Raw genomic sequence first — 20,347 nt, forward strand, 5'->3', positions numbered from 1 at the left:
ACTTTCAGGAGAAGAAATAACCATAAAGCCTCTACTCGTAGGATACTAATAGCCTACATTACACAAAGATGCCTATGATTGCTACTACAAACGTTGTGATTCAAATCTAGTGTTATACCACTACAACCCATCTTTCCCCTAAAGTCATTCGAGAAGAGGGGCATCGACTTTGTCAGCCCCATCGATCCGCTAATCAGAAGAAAGCAAAACACATACATTTTGGTCTATATGGATTATGTGAGAGAAGTGGTGTGAAGCCAAAGCTCTCAAACGAGATGATGGCAATAGCGTGGCCCTGTTTTTGTATGAGAATATCATCACACGCTTTGGTAGTCCTTTAGAGCCAGTCAATGATAGAGGTACTCATTTTCTGAACAAGATTATGGAAGAGTTAACAAAGCTTTACAAGATATGCCATTGCAAGTCCACACCTTACTATTCCAAAGCTAATGGCCAAGTCAAAGTTACAAATTGTATCCTCTACTAAATCATGAGACAAGGACAATTGCCGCACATTGCCATGATTTGGACAATTGACTTACAAAGGCCCTCTAGGTGTACAAAACTACCCATAAGACTACTACAGGATAGACACCTTTCCAGCTGGTGTTGTACGACGACACTGAAGCGGTCTTCCTTGTCGAGTTAGAGCTACCCTCTTTGCATCTGGAGCACTTGGGAGATACTGAGTCACTGCAACGCCGTCTTCTATACTTGGAATGTCTGGACGAAATTTAAAGGATAGCTTTACAATGTATGGAAGCCACCCAAGCTTGTTGATAGAAGGCTTACCATGATAGCTTCATCAAGCATAAGGAATTCAAGGAAGGTGACCTCATCCTCGCCTATGATTCAAGATTTGGCAAGTTCCCAAGAAAGCTCCAACAATGCTAGATGGGCCCTTACAAGGTACTTGCTATCAACCCTAACGGCTCTATTTAGATACAAGCTTTGGACGCCTTTGAATATCCATTCCTAATCAATTTCCATTGCCTAAAGAACTTCTTCCCTCCCTAGGGATCCTAACAATCACCACATCCAATAGTTCCTCTCTCTCGAAGGCGTCACTCCTTCCTACTTTTTATGCTGCTATCGATATCCATCGTTCTCAACAGTCTGAAGGGGTGGCACCATTCTGTTAGCCCCTCACCTCCACCTCTATCTTCTATTTTATTATCTTCCTATTCAATCCAATGGACGTGGCATAGATGGTTCTTATAAGTAATGTTCTAGCCCTATGAAAAAAAAAAACACAAAACCAATAATAATAATTATAAATAAAACAAACAAAAACTATTATGGGAGAAAAGAAAGCAATTCCCTATCATAATGGGTCACACTCCAAGAAAAGGTGGCAAATACCTTTGGGTGGAAAGCTGGCTGTGGAAAAGTTGGTAACACCCCATAGTCCAAACAAGCTCATTCCTTAATCAAACTTCTAGGATCCAATTCCGAAGCTACTACCCTTGGTGCACTGTGCTACAACTCTCTATACAGCATCTAACTCCTCCAATAGACAAAAATTCCTACATCCAAAACATGTTTATGATCTGTAGGCTACCTCCCTAGGTACGCCTCTCTCTCAATAGACATTATTCGACATCATGAACAAGCCCAAGCTCATCTTCATCGACAAATCCTTGAGTGATGTGAGCTTTCATCCTAACCGAATGGGGATGTGAGTATGGGATGTCCTCTGTACTTATCAATAGAGCGTGAGACAGAGGGTGGGATAAGTAACCAGTCCTTGCCCTTCAATTAAAACGAGAGGTGAGATGTGTGAATGGAGCATTGCACTCACGAGTCGGGCCTCTCAATGCACAAAGCATGATATGTTCTTGTACATATCATTATAAGACTCCTCGACCTTGCTTCTTATATGCATGCCAGCAGAGGGCGGGATGCATTGTTACACCATCAATCGCACACAATGCATATAACTTCACATAAGTGGCAGTGAGGATTAAATCAATGGATGTCAGGAATCAGGTTGCCCTCCTATATTAATTAATAGAGCATGAGATAGAGGGGAAACTGAGCATGACTGGTTTTTCCTTTAATCAACAGAGAGGTGAGACTTGAGGGACGTTACAACACTAGCGCTAGGTATGTTTCCATTCCCTATGCACACACATGACATGCCTCTCTCACCATCATAGGATACATCACTTTGTTTTGTGCACTGCACTACAAGGCTCCTTGGTCTTCCTTCTTGCACTTATGCCAAATGGGTTGGGACACACTGATGCACCATCAATTATGCACGTTGGCATACTTCCTTTGTATCATTCCCCTTGTCGATTTTTAAAGCAAGCATGAGATATGGGTTCCATTCCACTCCTCTCCAAGCAACGTAAGTTATGGGGCGAGCGACTAATCTATCATCCCAACATGAGTGACTGTCGAGATTGAGTGTTGCATTCTTCGCCATCGATGGCTTACCAAGTCTTCATCAAAGATGTTATCTCCCTAGGTGCTGCTACATCATACTTACCCATGTTGTGGCGAACCATGGTACCTCCGACGACAATCTATATTGACCAACTAAATGGACCAAGTGTTTCTAACCCTACCTCTTGCGTTTATTTATGTGTATGTCATGTCTTAAGTGTGGAGACACAAGGGTACAGGTCATGTTCATGTATTAGGCCCCTCTTGATTAGTCAAAATCGATTTGTTCACGTTTTAAGTCTGCGGACGCATCCCTACACATCTCATTTGCATACATTCATGAACACCTTGCTAATTGATTCTTAAATGATATCATATTTTCTTTATACCCTATTGAGATCCCTTCCTCGCCCACCTGTCCTATTCTAACCCATTTCCATGATCTTCTCTTGCCCTTTCGGTTGTTTTATCATTTTGTTCACCCTTCATGTGAATGCCCCTTATGTTCACCAAAATTGGCATTTGACCATACAACCCTGTTCGTCCCTCTGAAGACACTTTTCCTTTTTACTATCCTTTGTTTTGAGCAACAATTCCTCAGTTAATAATTTTTGAAGAATTTTACATGAATCAGGCGTGTTTCCATGAGAACTTGTCTTTTTTACACCGAAACTGTAGTTTGACATGATATCCCTGATCTTCCCTTTTCTTGAACACATTTTCTTTTTATAGCCCATCTTTTCAATGCAGGGAGTGGCCGTTATTTATTTTTGTGTGTTTATCGAATTTTTTTAATGTGATTTTCATTACTCTTCCATACGAACATGCTCTTTTCTCATTAGAATGGCATCTTGCTTGGATAATCTCAAGCTGTTGGTCCCCTTGGACATTTTTCTTTTTTCCTCCCCCTTATTTTGGGCCACTAAAATTTTGTTATTAATTTTTAATTGGGTTTTCCTACATATTTTTACCTCTTTTTCCATGCGAATGTGCCCTTCTTCTACCAGAATATAATTCTACCTTAACAAATCTATCAAATTCTATTCCCTAGATATCTTTCCTTTTCATTGCCCCTTGTTTCGCTTGATGGATTGTCTCAAATTAATTTTTGTTCAAATTTTTGTGGTCGTTTTTTCATGCAACCCACCTTGTTTGTCATCAAACCATGTTTCAACTTAATAGCCTAATCTGTCTCGTCAAACCAAATTTTTTTCCTTCTTGCTACATTCCATTCCAACCACCCGATTTTTTGTTATTCATTTTCGATTACGTTGTCAAGTTTATTTTTCTATTTTTTCCATGTGAATGTGTCATATTCTTGTTGAAATTGTGTTTTGACTTGACAAGCTTATGCGACACCTTTGCCCAGACACTTTTCCTTCTTTTTGCACTTCGTTTCGATCGACAGATATTAGGTTATTAATTTTTTACGTGCATTTTTGTACATATTATTATTCTTTTGCCATGTGAACGCCGGTTTTCAACTCGCACTGCATGTCGAGCATCCACCATGTCGTCACATCCAACCTAAGCATGCTTCTCCCACTCCCGTCGATCCCATCATAACAATTTTTTTTACCCCCACCCCCATAGGTGCGCGAGACAAGGGGCACTTCTTTTTTGATTATTTACTTTTAAAAAAACAAGACAAAAATCTAAAATTAAAAATTAAAAATTTCCTCCCCCTCTTCTCTCTCTCTTTTCTTCTCTCCTCTCTCTCTCTCTCTCTCTTTCCTCGCCATCACCTCCCCCTCCATCTATTCTCCTGCCTCCTCTTCCCTCCCTCCTCTCCCTCCATTACTTCTGCTCTTCCTTCTCCTCCCTCTCTTCCTTCTCTGCTCCCTTCTGCCACCACCGTTGCCTCCATGGCAACACCTACTATGGTTCCTCCCCCACTTCCCCTACCTTGCACCTCTCCCATCATCCCCCCTTCCAACCTCCTACCCTACCCGCCTTGATTGCTTTACCCCCCACCCTGCTTACCCGCGCACCCACTATCCCCCTTCCAACCGCTCATCCCCTTACCCCCCCCCCCCATGTATCAATGCCCCCTATTTTGGCACTTTTCCCCAAATTTAGTCCCCCACCACCTCCACATTTGACCTCTCCCAAATTTGGTCCCTACCCCCAAATTTGGCCCCTCCACCCCCGTTTTCTATCCCCCCCTTTGGTTGCCCTTGTGTTGCGTAGCGGGCATTAGCGTACAGGATCATGTCGGGCCTATTCTATGTTTTTTTTCTTCGTGTCGTGCTCATGTTTGTGCATACCCTCGTTCGAACGGGCGACTTTCTACGTCATTTACACTACATGGTCGTTCACGCATGGTTTTTTTGGTTCGTGTGCACGTGCCATCTAAGCTTGCGTTCATGCGTGAGGACGACATGTGGTTGTCTTTGTGCAGTGGATTTGCTACTGTTCACACGTCATATAGCCGATACCCGCATTATTATTTTTTATTATTTTTTAAAAAACTTTAAAAATCTAAAAACACATAAAAATCCATTAAATTCAAATTAAATGGAAAATTTTAGTAAACTTTTATAATATTTTTTAAAAAAATTTGGCAATTGGGACAACCCATTTCAAATGAAAAATTACATTCAAAATTCAAGAACAAATTTGAAAATTATGATCAAAATTGGTAAAATTCATGAAAAATCCGTTAAAAATCACAAAGATAGCTTTAAAAAGTTAAAATTTTCTAACACACTCCCCTACATAAATTCCACCCATTTTTAGTTGAATATTTCTTTTTACCAACATGACATCACCATTGAAACTAAACAAACATCAACACAAACACAATACCCAAAAAAATTTAAATAAAAAACCCAATAAAACATAACTCAACTCATATACAATTTACATAAATAAAATAAACCACAACAAAAAAATGACAGTACAACCTCACCTTTTTTTTAAAAAAATCACAAATGAAAAAAAAAACATAAACACGCTTTTTTTTAAAAAGGAAAAAAACCACAAAAATGAAAAAAAAAACCATAACTAACAAACAAAACTAGACCCTCTTATTGTTTTGTTTTGTATGATGGGTATTAGCCATCATGGTTTTGTTTTATTTTACCATTATCTAAGAGGTCGACTCTTTGTTGGTCAACCTGTTGCACTCCTGTTTGCAGCGTTTTTTGGACGCAAGAGTCACATTGCTTCTTTTTCCACTATGCCATCAAACCTTGAGAGTGCCACACGTACACACGATAGGTTCCATTTCCTTTTCTTTTCTTCATGTGTACCATAACACACATTTAATTTGTAAATAAAATTAACTCAATCGTTGTATCCACAAAATTAATAGAATGCCCCCCATAAAATTTTAAATTAAAATCAACTGACTATTAATTTGTAAAAGGAACCCCCATCATTGCACATGCACCTTATACAATAACCCACATAATTTTGTATATTAAAATTAACCCTTAATGTTCACATTGCACATGCACATGCACTACAAACACATTTAAATTATAAATAAAAATTAATCCCCCCTCGTCACTCATGCATGCACTTTGCGCCAAACATAATCTAATTTGTAACAAGGAAGTGCATTTATAGAGACCATCGTCTAGTTGAATCTAGTCTACATGGGTTTTGGGTTGCGAACTATGACTCGTTATGCATTAAGGGCATAATTTTATAATGAACTATTGCTAATATCATCTCCTAAAAGGAATTCGTGTAGTTTTCACCCATCCACATCACCGCATTATAGGTTGGACGACATGCACTGGGGTTGGGGTTTATCAGTCAAAATGGTAGTCTTGTCAATCCTATCTGTTGTTGTCAGTAGTTCTATCATGGGTCTATTATGGTTTCTTTGCTTAAGTCCAAGTCAGGGATACAGTATGACTTGCTTATATTTTATTTTGATTGCTTGATTACGGGGAGATTAGGGTGCATGTTTGTCTGAGCTTTCGATCGCATGTGTATGTAGGTCATGTCAAAATTTTTTCGTAGCCTGTGGTTTGCTTGGGGTTTTCTTCTTTAGTCTTGTCAATATTAAAATTTTCCTTAATTTTTCTATCTCGATTGTGGTTTGTGTATTGGTTTTTTTGTAGAAATTCCCTCCTTTGTTTTTCCTGGTTTTGTGTATTTTTTCTTGAATAGTCTGAATGGCACCTCTTGAACCTCCTACGTTAGTGATTCAGCATCTTCCCCTTTTGGTCCATGATCATTCTCTCCTATTACATGATGATTATATTTGCAGGGCTGGTCTTCATCTTTTTGTGGCCCTAAAGTTCCCTCCAATAGATGTGAAACTTTGTTACTCTTTTTTGGAGACTTACAATAAGCTTTCGGGCTTGGTTTATGGCCTTCGATTCTATTTATCCTCCCCTGCCCCACTGTCAATGAGGCCATGTTCCTACCCTTTGCAGCTTCCCCTGTGCCTAGTGGTAATCATTTATTATCCATTATAGAGATTCTTTCCCTATTGCAGAACGAGACCTCTACTCCTTTGGTAGCGAATAAGGTTATCACCAATTCAAGAGCATCATTGGCACATATTTCATCTCCCTTATGGAAGCAATTATGCCAATTTCTCCAGGATTGATTTATGTTGGGAAAGCATACATCTAAGTTATTGTTAGAGAACTATTCCCTGTGTCTGTCAAAATCCTTGAAGGGGTTAAGTTTAACTAGACAACATTTCTGTTGGCTAAAATGGATCAACATTTTCAACATGTAAAGAAGGGTCAACTCAGTAAGTATTTTTCCCTATGGGGCTTTTCTACAGAAGATCATTCAATTGGCATCTCCCTTGGGTGGCATTCCTGTGCTTGATTCTGTTTCACTTCCGCAATAGTATCCTGTTTCTATTCATTCTCCTCCTCCTATGCAACCCAACTCAAATTCAATAGATATGCCCCCTATCAGGTTCATTCGTAAGAAGTGCCACACACAAGGTCCTCCTTATCCTGCCCTTGTTCCATTGCCTATGGTCCAGATCCTGATACTTGAGGTGTCTGGTAGCTCCCTTCCTTCATTCTTTGCATGTCCTAATTTGTTTGTAGTACAAAGGGAGGGTACACTAGATTCACAAATTCCTTCATCCCTCCAGACATTGATTATTGGCATCCTATTTTTCTAGCTCATGTCCAATGTCCAAACTATAATGAAAACAACTTTGACTTCTTGTCTCCAGTCTATCTACACAAGAGTTTCTGCCTCTTTACAGGGCAAGGTGGATTTCTTGACCTGTCAATTGAGCAAGGCACTAGAAGATTTGGCTTTAGAAAGGTCTTCCCTAAGTGACATACATAACAAATACAAGGAGCTATAGTTTTAATGGATTCTCATAAAGCTACTATTAGAGAGTTGGAAGTTAAAGTGCAAGCTTAGAGGTAGATAAGGTGTCCATTACTAAAGAGAAGAATGATGCTTTGGCATGCTTACTTTAACCACAAAGATTAGTGTTTGTGAGGGTGAATTAAAACATATCCTAGTGATTGTGGAATCTCAATTGAAGCATATTGATTAGTTGTAGTCTAAAATAGTTACCTCTATGTTCCCCCTCCTACTCATGTTATTCCTTTTATTGTGCCTTCTAAGGAGGAGCTGGAGAATTTACAGAAAGAGGCTAGGTTGTGTGATGCCTTTGCTGCCAAGGTGGAAAGGTTACAGCATTGATGGATTGTGTGTAGGAAGCTTTTACTCATTACAGAGAACTTGTCTCCCCTCCGACCTCTTTTTGGCTTAGATATCATCAGCAGAGGTTGGCCTTATATATCTTTTTGAGCAATACGGATTTATAGCCTCCAGAGGATGGTTGGCAAGATCTTTGGTCGAGTCATTTGCTTAAATCAGTGTTTGACAAAGCCTTGGATGACATGCTTGATCCTCAAGTCAGATTGCTCCCTTTCATGTATATTATAGGGGATTTGCAAATTCCAAATGAGGAGGATTTGAATATTTATATGGGGGATGTGGTTTTGCAAGCTATATTATATGTACGTTCTATGGAGTTCGATCTTGTGGATAGTCTGCAAAATTTTCATCAGCACATATCATGGTGTAGGGGAGTTGATTGGCATCCTCCTTTGGATGATGTTGTCATGGGTCCACGCCATCGACAAAATACTTTTTATAAGTCTGATATCCAATAGTTGCGTGCTAAAGTGTTGCAATAGATTGTTGATAATCCTTTGTTTCATGAGGAGTTCTTCCAAAATTTTAAATTCTGTTGTTCTGTTTATCCTCATGATCTTATTTCCTATTCCCTCATTGTTGCTCACCTTCCTTCTTATATTCATATTCTTACTACTAATCTTGATTCTATTCCTCCTTTATCTTTTACCCCTGCTTTATTCCCTCATATTCCAGTTTTTACTCCCTGCCCTTTTATTGTTGATCCTATTACTACCTCTTCTCCTCGTACAGATCCTTCTCTTGTTGTTCCTCCTATTCCTTCCATCTTTTATTCAAAATCACTTAAAGCCCCTTTTTTAGTACTATTTCCTCCATTTTCAACATCATTATCCTTACACTTTCCATCTTTCTATGATCTGTCATATTCACCTCTTCAATGTTCTACCCTCATTCCTATTCCATTGACGGTAATGGTTACATGATTTTTTGAGGATAGGACTTGTATTTATTGGAATGAGGAATAGGAATTCAGTATGTATTGGATACTTATGGATTTAATAATACATCCTCCATCGACGGTAATGGTTACATGATTTTTTGAGGATAGGACTTGTATTTAATTGGCATCTCATTCTTGGGTCCTAGGAGACTTCCTCAACATGTTCGAGTTCCTGCTCGTATGCATGCTCAGTCTAAGGATACTTGCATATGTCTTGCTACACATTTTTGTTTGTATCTTGCCTTCATGCATCAACAGTCCAATCTGAACACTCAGAAGACCATTCTAAATTTGGTAATAAATCCTAATGAGGTTGTGACTGTTGCTAAGATGGATGTGATGTACTATTTTGCACAGATGTTTCCTACCAAATTCATTATCTTGTTGGAATGAATGTGTTATTTGTAGTTCCTTTGAAATATGCCTCTCCATTTTGTGGATGAAAGCAAAACCCTAGAATGTCTCAAGCTTAGCATGAAGTTTAAGAAGAAATATCTTCATCCTACATAGCAGTGGTATAGTCTTTGGATGTATCATCTTTTTAATGAAATTTCTCCTTCTTTTTAGCTCTCTATTTTTGGGGAGTGGTGCCATTCAATCTACATTTTGTCATGTATTTGTGGGTGTTATGTTCTATGTTCTATGTGTGTGTGTGTGTGTGTGTGTGTGTGTGTGTGTGTGTGTGTGTGTGTGTGTGTGTGTGTGTGTGTGTGTGTGTGTGTGTGTGTGTTTGGGATAGTTTGATTATATTTGGGAGATTCATGATGGTTTTTGGTTTAGTAATGATGTTTTGATGGTTTTTGGTATGTGCTTATGTATGTTTGGTTCTGATAGGGTCTATTTTGTATCTGTTTTCTTTTTGTTTGTGAGGTTGGGATTGTGAATAAGTCTTTTGAGGAATGATTGAGAGTGTGTTGAATGGTTTTGGATGATTTGAAATGGTTTTGGTTGAAGCTGTATGGTTTTTATGCCTTCTGTTGACCGTCTGTGGTAGTGTTCTATTGAGCTTCTGTGTAAAGCCTCTGTTTTTGTTCCGTTAGCTTCTATGAATGTTCTATTGGATGGATGTTTAGCTTGGGGAATGTTTGTAATCTTGGAAGAAGAAGAATGCAAGCTCAAAATAGCTTGAAGAAGCAGAAGAAGTAGTTGAAGAAGACTTAAAGTGAAGACGACATTGATAGTGACAGTAGTGAGCTCTTAAGGGACACTTTCTTCATGCTTTTGAAGAATATGATCAATTTTGTTAAAGATAAATCCATGGGAGATTCGTTCTATGATGTTGTGTGAAGATTTGTTGTGCTTGGTGTTCTTTTTCCTGTTGTGGTTACATCAATGATGAAAACACTCTTGTTGATTAATAAAGATAGATTTTCTTGCAATAAGATCCATGTTTCATTGGTGTTCTCTCAAGAGCTCCACTTGCCCTCCTTTACGTGAAGGTCCACAAGCTTCTTCAATCAATACAACTGAGATGCAGGACTATTTGTCACAAAGATCACAATTTTTTTTCCGTAATGCATAAGCACCACCCTCCGTGTCAATGACATTGAAGTACAAATGCATTGATAATGAAAAAATTATAGTGGACTTGCATAACTCATCAAGGTTTTGCCCAATTCTTTGGATCATAAAGCTTTGGCTTTATGCCCTCTAACTTCAATGGCTTAACTTGCCTCTTCTACACCAAGACTTGCCATATTTGCATCTTCCAATACTGGAAGATGTTACCATCAAGCTTCTCAATGTTGAAAATAACACTATCAGCTAATACATGAGAATTACTTGCCATAATGACTATAAATGGAGGCAAATAACAAGAGTATGGGTTGATGTAATCACAACAAAATAGCCCCAAAACTTATCCAAAAGGGTGGATACAAGGGAGGGAAATGAGTGTTTAGCTATTCACAAACTATAATAAAAAAAGTGCCAAAACAAACTGTCTACTCTTCAAAAGAATGCTAAAACTAGTAACTTTGTTACTGTTGTAATAAGTACAACAATGTATGTCAATCCAATTGTGGGAAAATAAACAAGATAGTAGGCTCCCACTAGTATGGAAATCTGAGTTAGCAACTAGGACATATGAAATGCAACTAGTAGTGAATAGGATTAGGCCGCCGGTACCAAATTCTATCATCATGTACTCAAAGTGTCAATAAATGATGCATTCCATACGCATATACATCGTGCATGTAGAAGATCTCAAGAGCAATTGTAGAGATTTTCCAAATGCATAATTGACCGAGCAAAGAGTAATGGCGCTTAGTACGTAACCAATATGCATGTATCCATCATTGACAAACTACTGATAGAGGTAAGTGCTGATGTCCAAAGCATGTAGAATCAAATCAGCCCACAAGTAGGAGTGGCTATATCAAGTACCATACATGAGAGTACATACATATATCAAGAGAGTCCCACTATCTCAAATAACCAAGCTTTGCCAAGTAAATACAAGTGTATCCCAATGGAATTGAATCCCAAATGATAAGTGAGCAAACTAAGCTCAATGCATATACATCAAACCATCTAGGGAGCCCAAGTACATCAAAGAAACATCCACTAGCATAAGTATCTAATGAATCTTCAATGCTTGTAAGTGAGTAACCACACAAAAGCTCAGCACAACTAACCAAAGCCCAAGTAGTGCAAATGTAGCTCAAATCCAAGTTTCAAAGCATGTCATAAGCATATTTGGGTGCATACATCAATTCTAGACATCACCATAAACATGTTTCATACCCGAAATACCATGTAGATACAATAGGCATAAACCTTCTCAATGAAAAAAGTTTGTTGTCCACACGGTTATAGTAGTGGGTACCCTATCAAAACTAAGCTAATGCCAGCTCAAATGTGCCCTAGAAACATCTTAGTACATCCTCCAAGCATGTAGAAAATAATACATGAGTAGTGAGCACCAATAGAAGCATAAGTTAGCTCTAAACACTAAAGGACAACTATCCCAGTCATGTATACAACATATTTGTTGTATATGACAGCAATGTCATAGGTTATGGAGCTCCAAAATGATACCCAAAAGCAAGTATGAAATGCCAATGAACTATCCAATGCTTGTGGAGTGTTTGTCAATTGCTTAAGAGGAGTAGGGAATCGCATGGAGCTACAAGACTATGAAGTACAGGGGCTGAAAACTCCTCACTAATTTGTATTTGTTTACTAATGCAGTGGGCTAGAGCTAATAGAGATCAAAAGACTTATACCAATGTTTGATGTATCCCCCTAGAAGGTCCTCAAGTATCCTAGAGCAAGTTGAGCAAGTTGGGAACAAGTGAAGGATCAATGCATACCTTAAGAAGAAGAAGAAGAAGCAATGGTTGCCATGAAACTTTGAGCAAAAGCTTTGATTTTGGGGACGAAGCAAATGATGAAGAAGCTCCTCAATACTTGCTATGATACTAGTTGAAAGATGAGTGGAAGGTGGAAGCACAAGCGGAAGCAAGAAGGAAGCAATAGCTATGGAGGTTCAAGCAAGAAGAGAGAGATTGGTATACGTTGAAACTCCAACAATCACAATGTGTGACATGCCTTCCCTTATTCTATTTGTCACTAAAAGAATAAAGAATAAAGTGACAATGATAGGCACTTGCCCCTTGTAGTGTATATGTGTGTGGGTTTGTATACAAGTAAATGTAGGTAGCTAGGCACAAGCAGCCTTTAATCCCGAACACTCATTAGTGGGTTTGATGGGTTTATGATCCAAAAGTTATGACAGTGTACTATATCTATCAAAAGGGAATCTTATTCATATATCATCTCTTCTTTAGCCTATGGAGAGCATCAAACATCCCCTTCTTCGTATACTCATTAGCTTCTCTAATGACAATTGATTGCTCATGTAAGGGTTTCGTGTACAACCTAATAATTGTAATGATATCCAGAGATATCATTTATATAGGGGCCAAGGTGAAGATTGATAGCTTGAGAAAGTATCAATATTTGGAAGTTTTTCCCTTCCTTATCCATGATACAACATCCTAATTAGTTGATCACACATCGAAGATCAAGTTTGTTTTAAGGTTTCATTGGCTTGATTTACTTAGGATGGGATTTAAGCCATCCTTTGAGTCACATAATGTCATGTTTAAGACACTTTCATCCATGTGGGATTTTGATTATTGGCCCATTCATCCTACTTACCACACCTAAGTAACAAAGGGAAATTACCTAGTTAAATAAAGGAATAATAGTGTTGAGATGGGAAGGAACCAATCATGGGTGGTTACTACTTTCCATGCACTCTAAGTTTGCCTAAGGGAAGTCTACAGTTGCAAGGGCTTGCCTTGCATCTATTTATCATCTTCTTTTGGGATTGTGAAATAGTAAAGACAAACACTTGATTGAGGATTCTACAAGGACATTAGAAGTGTGGTTGGTGATATCACATTCTCTTGTTTTATGGTATGATGGACAAGGCAATGTCTTCTAGGTATCCATGTTAATCTTGATGGCATCATCTACCCTTCATGTAAGTGCATTTTCCCACTCTAGAGAGTGCAAGAGAGAAGCTTGTCTCCCATATGGCGATCCTATATTTACATCATAATTTACATCCTTGATGACCAATAACGTACTTGTCGAGCTCAACTCCTAATTTTGACAAGCCAATCTACAACATTGCCATAGACTGAACTATGGAACCATCCTTTGCTCTAAGAAAAAGATGGAATTTATTGGAGGATGGCTCCACATCTTAAATTTATATATTTGGCACATTTGCACCTATCTTAGAATGTATGATAAAGGACACTTTGCTTTCCTTGTTTGTGTATGAGAAGTACCACTATGTGTCTTTCTTCACTCTCCCACCATATTTCTTTCAGCCATTATTGTGCTTATGATGGGAGAGCCATGGGTTGGATCTTTGAGTGGCTCTCATCATTTTCCTTTAGAAGACTATCATGTCTTAATGGAAGGGCATCTAGGGTGTTAGACATGGGACTACACTTTTAGGCTGTTTATCTCTTAAAGCTTGCCATAGTTGATAACTGTGCTTTAAACAATATGCTAGTTAGGATGAAAACATTAGTTGATGTTATGGCTATTACTCCTATAGATGGGTTAGTGTTAAAGTACTCCGCCTACTCTAAAAGCCTTGAAAGTTTCAACTCTCCCCTTGCCATTGGTTGTAATGGGGTGTCATCCATCAGATTCCTCTATTTACCTATAATCTCACTTAGAGAAAGGTTATTAACTCCAAAGTGATTTCAATGAGATGGCCGACACATTACATGCAATTGGTGTGTCAAAAATTGTTGAAGGCATCGAATAATTATCCCTTAAGAGGTTGACATGAAACAACTACATAGACAAATGTAAAACACAAAAGCCTAAACCTCAAATATTTTGATATGGCACCCACAAATAAAGACTTCAACCACATCACTTGAATGTCTAGAAAATGGATAAATTGGTGGTGTTTTGCAAATGTGTTTTTGGGAAATTTCATGTGCTTTTTGTTTCTTCCACGGTGCAAAACTCTATCATTCTCATATTTTACTTTTATTGCATTTGTTATATCTACTTATACTTACATGGGTTCTTTATACTTATTAGACTAATGGTGTTCTTTTTTGCATTTCAAGTCTTTCCCTTTGAATGGTCCACATATTCTTATTGCCTATCTTGGTAGCCACTTTGGAACCTCTTCATTAGTTTGAATTCTTCTTAGCAGTTTGGGTTTTTGGTTCAATGCTAGTCATAAACTAGAGTGTTATAGGAACCCAAAATAAACAATAGTCAATGGATTTTGGCTACATCTAGCACATAGGAACTTGTAATAAGCAAGAACCAAAGGATTGGCTAGGTCTTGCAAAGTGCGATTTGAAAGCACTTTTTCATGAAATTAGTGAATGTAAAATTGGTTTCTTAAATCTTATTTGTTCCTAGTTCAATCAATGTAGTTTTATTAAAAATGAGTGAAGGTAAATTTGATTTTTAAATTCATATATTCGTTATTAGTTTCGTTAATGTGATTTTATTAGCTTATGAAGTCATCATTCCTTACTTAGCTTGCACACATTTCCTAATAGTTTAAGAGTGTATTTGTGGCATACATGACAAGTTAGCTTGTTTGTGACCTTGATCCTTGTATCATCTTATCTATGCAAAGTCAAAATCATGGATTTCTCGCTCCTTACATGGAGCCCCTTCCTTAAAATGATGGTATGAGTGTATTCTAGCTATAGGGAAGGGAAAAACGTATGGGTAAGGGCAACCAAAGTAATCTTCCTCTTGGTGGTGTAGCTTGTTGTTATATTACTTTTACACACATTTGAAAAATATGGGTAAGGGCAACCAAAGTAATCGTTCTCTTGGTGGTGTAGCCTATTGTTATATTATTTTACCACACATTTGAGAAAATATTTAATCCATATCTACTTTATAATGGCTACATATTAAATGTATTTTACCTATGCCTATTTGTGAATCATCTATCGAGAAAAGTTTAGAAGCAACTTTAGTATATTGTCCTAATCAAAGATCTATTGACATACTATGAAATCCTAACTACATTGTTATTATAAAAATGGGATTTGACTACCTTGATTATGTGATGCCTATCAAGAAATATCTCAATTATATTTCATTTCATATAGCTCCATTTAGGGGAAAGTATTAGGTCATCCATGCTTACCATAGTCAACTTGATAGCCAAGCAACCAAAATGGGCACTTGAAAATAATTTAGATAGGTTATATCTATGAGCATATCATAATTTTTGTGATTGATTTGTACAAAGCCATGGAGTGATTGTATCTTACTACTATATTATTTTAGCTATAAGTTCGGAAAGCCTCGAACTTCCAAAGGGCTTCCCAAACCTATCCCCTTTTCCAAACCTCTTTTCTTTAATCAAAACCCCTTCTCCTCCTCTCTTTCTCACTTGTAATATCTCATTTTCTCTTCCTCTTCCCTTTTTTCATTAAAGCCTCCTTTCCTCACCTCCCTTTTTAATTAAATTCCTCCCCCTCCCCCCCTCCTCTCTCTCATGTGTAGGGCCTAGGTTTCCTCTCTCTCTCTCTCTCTCTCTCTCTCTCTCTCTCTCTCTCTCTCTCTCTCTTTGTTAGATTAAACTTTTTTAATTAAATATTTTAAAATATTTTTTTAATTTAAAATTTTTCGAATATAGTTTTTCACACACTTTGAGAAGGAGATAGAATAAGAGAGAGAGAGAAGAAGAACAAGAAAAAGGATAAAATGAAGAAGACGAAGAGAGAAGGGGGAGAAAACGGAAAGAGAATAGTCTTTTTTTAATTAAACATTTTTCTTCTCCCCCTCCCCCCTCTCTCTCATGCGTAGGGCCTAGGTTTTCTCTCTCTCTCCCTCTCTAATTAAACTTTTTAATGTAAACTTTTTGTTTAATTAAAATAAGGGGAGAGAGAGAGAGAGAGAGAGAGAGAGAGAGAGAGAGAGAGAGAGAGAGAGAGAGCAAAAAAGAAAGAAGAGGAGAGGGAGGAAACAGAGAGAAAGAGAATTATAGAGAGAGAAAATATAAAATTTAAGAGAGAGAGAGAGGAAAAGAAAAAAGGAAAAAAGAGAAGAGAGGGGGGACAGAGACAAAGAGAAGAAAATGAGAGAGAGAAAAGAAGAAGAAGAAGAGAGAGAATTTGAACACAGAGAGAATTATAGAGAGAGAAAATATAAAATTTAAAAGAAAAAAATTTAAAGAGAAGAAAAAAGAGGAGAGAGAAGGAAAGGAGAGGAGAGAGAGAGAGAGAAGAAGAATAAGAAGAAGAGAGAGGAAAAGAGGAAGAGAGATGGGGAGAAAGAAAAAAGAGAAAAGTCTTTTTAAATTTTAAATATTTTTTTAGAGAGAGAGGAAGGGAGAGAGAAGGAGAGAGGGGGGAAGAGAGAGAGAGAGAGAGAGAGAGAATATAAAATTTAAAAGAGAGAAGAAGAGAAGAAAAATATAAAGTTTAAGAGAGAGAGAGGGAGAGAAGAAAAAAAGGAAAATTAGGAGAAAGGGGAGAAGAAGAAAAGGGGACAAAGAGAGAGAGAGAGAGGAGAAGAGAGAGAATATAAACATAAAGAGAGAATTATATATAAGGAAAAAATAAAATTTACATACTTTAAGAGAGACTGAGGGGGGGGAAGAAAGTGAAAGAAGAAGAGGAAGATAGAGAGAACATGTAGAGAGAATTATAGAGAGAGAAAATATAGAATTTAAAAAGAGAGAGAAAATATAGAATTTTTTTTCTTCCAATTGACAAAATGGTAGAGGAGAAAGAGAGAAGGAAAAGAGAGAGAGAGAGAGAGAGAGAGAGAGAGAGAGAGAGAGAGAGAGAGAGAGAGAGAAAAGTAAAAATTTAAAAAGAGAATGAAAAGAGAGAGAAAAGAAGAAAAAAAAGAAAAAAGAGGAGAGGGAGAGAGAAGGAAAAGAGAGGAGAGAGGGGGGAGAATAAAAGGAGAGAGAGAGAGAGGGAGAGAGAGAGAGGGAGAGGGAGAGGGAGAGGGAGAGGGAGAGGGAGAGGGAGAGGGAAAGAGAGAGAGAGAGAGAGAGAGAAATAGAGAAAAAAGAGGAGAGAGAAAGATGAGAAATGGATTGTTGAGCGAAGTTGCCATGCGATAGCACGGCAACTTTGCTTGCCGCGAAGCAGCCTAGCGTTCCGTGCACGCAGAACACTAGTTAAGATTATGAGACCAATGTTAGCATCTCTTCAACACGGTCATCATCATGAGTTACACAAAAAGAAGCCACTTGTGATCTATGGTTGGAAATTTATACAATATCTTAAACTCATGACAAAATCAAGTTAGATGTCTTATTGTTTGTGCTCTCACAAGTGTTTGTTTTTTCCTTAAGATAACACACACACACACACACACACACCTAGATGCCCACAAAGGAGGGGGTGCCTCCCCTCCAAATAATAGCTATGGAGTAAGCAAAGGACATGGTAACATTTCCTATGTTGCATATAGGATAGCTCGCAAGCTAAATGAGCAACAGAGCTTGATTACATTGGCACCCTCCTCCGTTGTGACCATACTCTAAGGAGGAGAAGCAACCAAACATTCGAGTGGATAAGAGTAGACTTACACAAACACACCATGTGAACATAGGTGTCCAACCAAGTGTTCCCCCTGATGGAATTGAGTTAGATGTTTGATTGATTATGCTCTCACAAAAAGTGTTCTCCTAAAAAAGCATTGTATGGTTTTACCAAATCAAATAATTCATCCTACGAGTCTTTAAAAATGTTCATTGTTGTAGACAAAGCATTTAGTTTCAAAAAGTACATGTTTCTCAAGTATACTTGCCTCTTTCAAAAAAGTCAACAAATATATTGTAGCCCTTTCCATATAGGTTCACAATCCAAGAACACTGATTGAGCATCGATAGTAAATACTTGAGATCCACTTATCAAAATGCGGGTACTTTTAGTGGCTCTAAATTTACAACATCATTTTTGCATTCCAATACAAGCGATGTTTTGTAACTAGATTTGTTTTGGACATGGCCCCCTCAAAGCTCCATGGTGGCATGTACTTAATAGCTTTGTAACTATGTGGCTTGGGTGGCACTTGCCATGTGGCAATGAAGTCTGTTGCCTAAATTAAAGGGCAATTGTGGTGATCATTATGCTCTTTGTAGGCAATTTAAGACTCAACATGTATGCTAAAGTGAGACGATTAAACCATGTGGTAGCCTACTTGCCATTGTGTGTTTGCTACGATGCACTATGAGGGCTTTAACTCTGTTTGAGGCACTAGTAGTAAGCCTCCAACTAATCTATTTGCTTGGTACAACAACCTCTCCTCTCTCTATCCTCTATCTTGCTTTTAGACGATGATATTCCAAAATATATTTTGAAGTGTCCAAAATCCCTCTATGTAACACCAAGGGAAATGCTTGCCAAAAGGCATACCAAAAACCTATTTGTTCCCCTCTATCATCAATTCAACCAATGATACTTTAGCATTATACATAATCAAGTCAAATAATGACACATTAGACTTGAAAATGACAGTGGCTAAATACGGTAGGTTATGCACTTGTTTAGATGGGTTAATGGTGTCAATGTGTTGTCCTTATATTGCCGATCCTAAAAGAAAGGAGAAAGTTGTTTGTTAAATACATTTTCTTCTAGCTCAACCACCCACCCATAATCAAAAGAGAACAACACTTGCATTGACTGATGATTGAACTTGCACTTCTACTTCGCACCTACAGTGATGAGAAACAGCTTATCTCGCCACAACCTTGTACATAAGAAGAAGAGGAGTACTCTTCCTGAGGTGTGTCCTTTGTCATCATGAGGCTCTTACACTTCTGGCTTACAAAGCGCAGGTAGTGGATAACGTATGGTCTTTTACTAATAAACATTATGAGTTGTCCACCCGGTGAGTGTGAAGGCCAAGTCGCCCCCATTCTTGTTGGAGAAAAGCCGGATAGGACTAAGGCCCAAGGAAGGGAACCCTCGATTATTATTAGAAGTAGAATAGAATTACCAATCTGCTTTTGTTTTTCGTGAACACATTTTGTTTCGAATTGAGTTATTTTTCTTTCTTTCTGCCGAGCAAGGCTCATCACACACGAGACAGGAGGGGCGTGTTCTGGAGCAGCTGCTCGAGGAGCTCTCATCTCCATAGCCTGCAAGTCGGGGGCCCCAGAAGTTGTTTTCTTTCCGTCGCGTTTGTAGCCTTATTACACAGTTGTTCTTGCATAGCAGCTTGCCTTTTCTTTGCTCTGTTTCCGCGGCACTTCTTCCCCGCAGGTCTGGAGGCCGAGAATAATCACACCTGACAGCTGTGCTCGTACACACTATATTGCCTGTCGGGATGCACGGACCTCCTAGGGTTTCTTCTCCGTGCAGCAGCAGGAGCGTGGCGGACTGCAATGCATGATCGGTTCATGTCTCACTCAAAGAGACCCAGCAGCAACGAAGGTAGCAGTGCAGCTCCCACCATGATAAAAAAACCCAAACAACAGCAGGCAACACCCCTCGTAGATGGCTTGGATGTGAGATCCAATGGCATGCAGCTCTTTGACCCATCGTCCGAACCTGGTGCGGATGACATGTTCATAGACATGAAGCCCGAGGCACTCTCAGGATCTGGCCACGGTGCGTCTGGAACAGCAGCGAATCTTTCTAGGAAAAAGGCAACACCGCCACAACCTACAAAGAAACTGGTCATTAAGCCGTTTAAAGGTACATCTCATTCGCACAACTGCATGCGAAACAGTCAAGCTTCAAATGTTGCTTGTCTTATGCTTCCATAGACGCAAAATGAAACTGGCATCAATGTGTTACAACACTCAAAAGTAAATATCGTGCTGCAGTTTCCTTGAGCCTTTAAGGTTACAGCCCTGAGAAAGTTGCG

General features: G+C 38.5%; 1 protein-coding gene across 2 annotated transcripts in view; it reads left to right on the forward strand.

The window, feature by feature from the left end:
* Nucleotides 1-19,486: 19,486 nt before the first annotated feature.
* Nucleotides 19,487-20,347, forward strand: part of CUL4 (cullin4) — a 40,981-nt gene continuing 40,120 nt past the window's right edge. For both annotated transcript variants that reach the window (XR_015688969.1, XM_087668633.1), the window contains exon 1: nt 19,487-20,175. Coding sequence is in view for 1 of the 2 variants with exons in the window: in XM_087668633.1 (XP_087524759.1) it covers nt 19,863-20,175 (313 nt within the window). In the remaining variant the exon portion in view is untranslated. The remainder of the gene's footprint in view (nt 20,176-20,347) is intronic.

Source organism: Lygodium microphyllum, chromosome 3 (genome assembly GCF_053477565.2).
Source record: "Lygodium microphyllum isolate KBCC chromosome 3, Lygodium_microphyllum_v1.1.10, whole genome shotgun sequence".
NCBI lineage: Eukaryota > Viridiplantae > Streptophyta > Polypodiopsida > Schizaeales > Lygodiaceae > Lygodium > Lygodium microphyllum.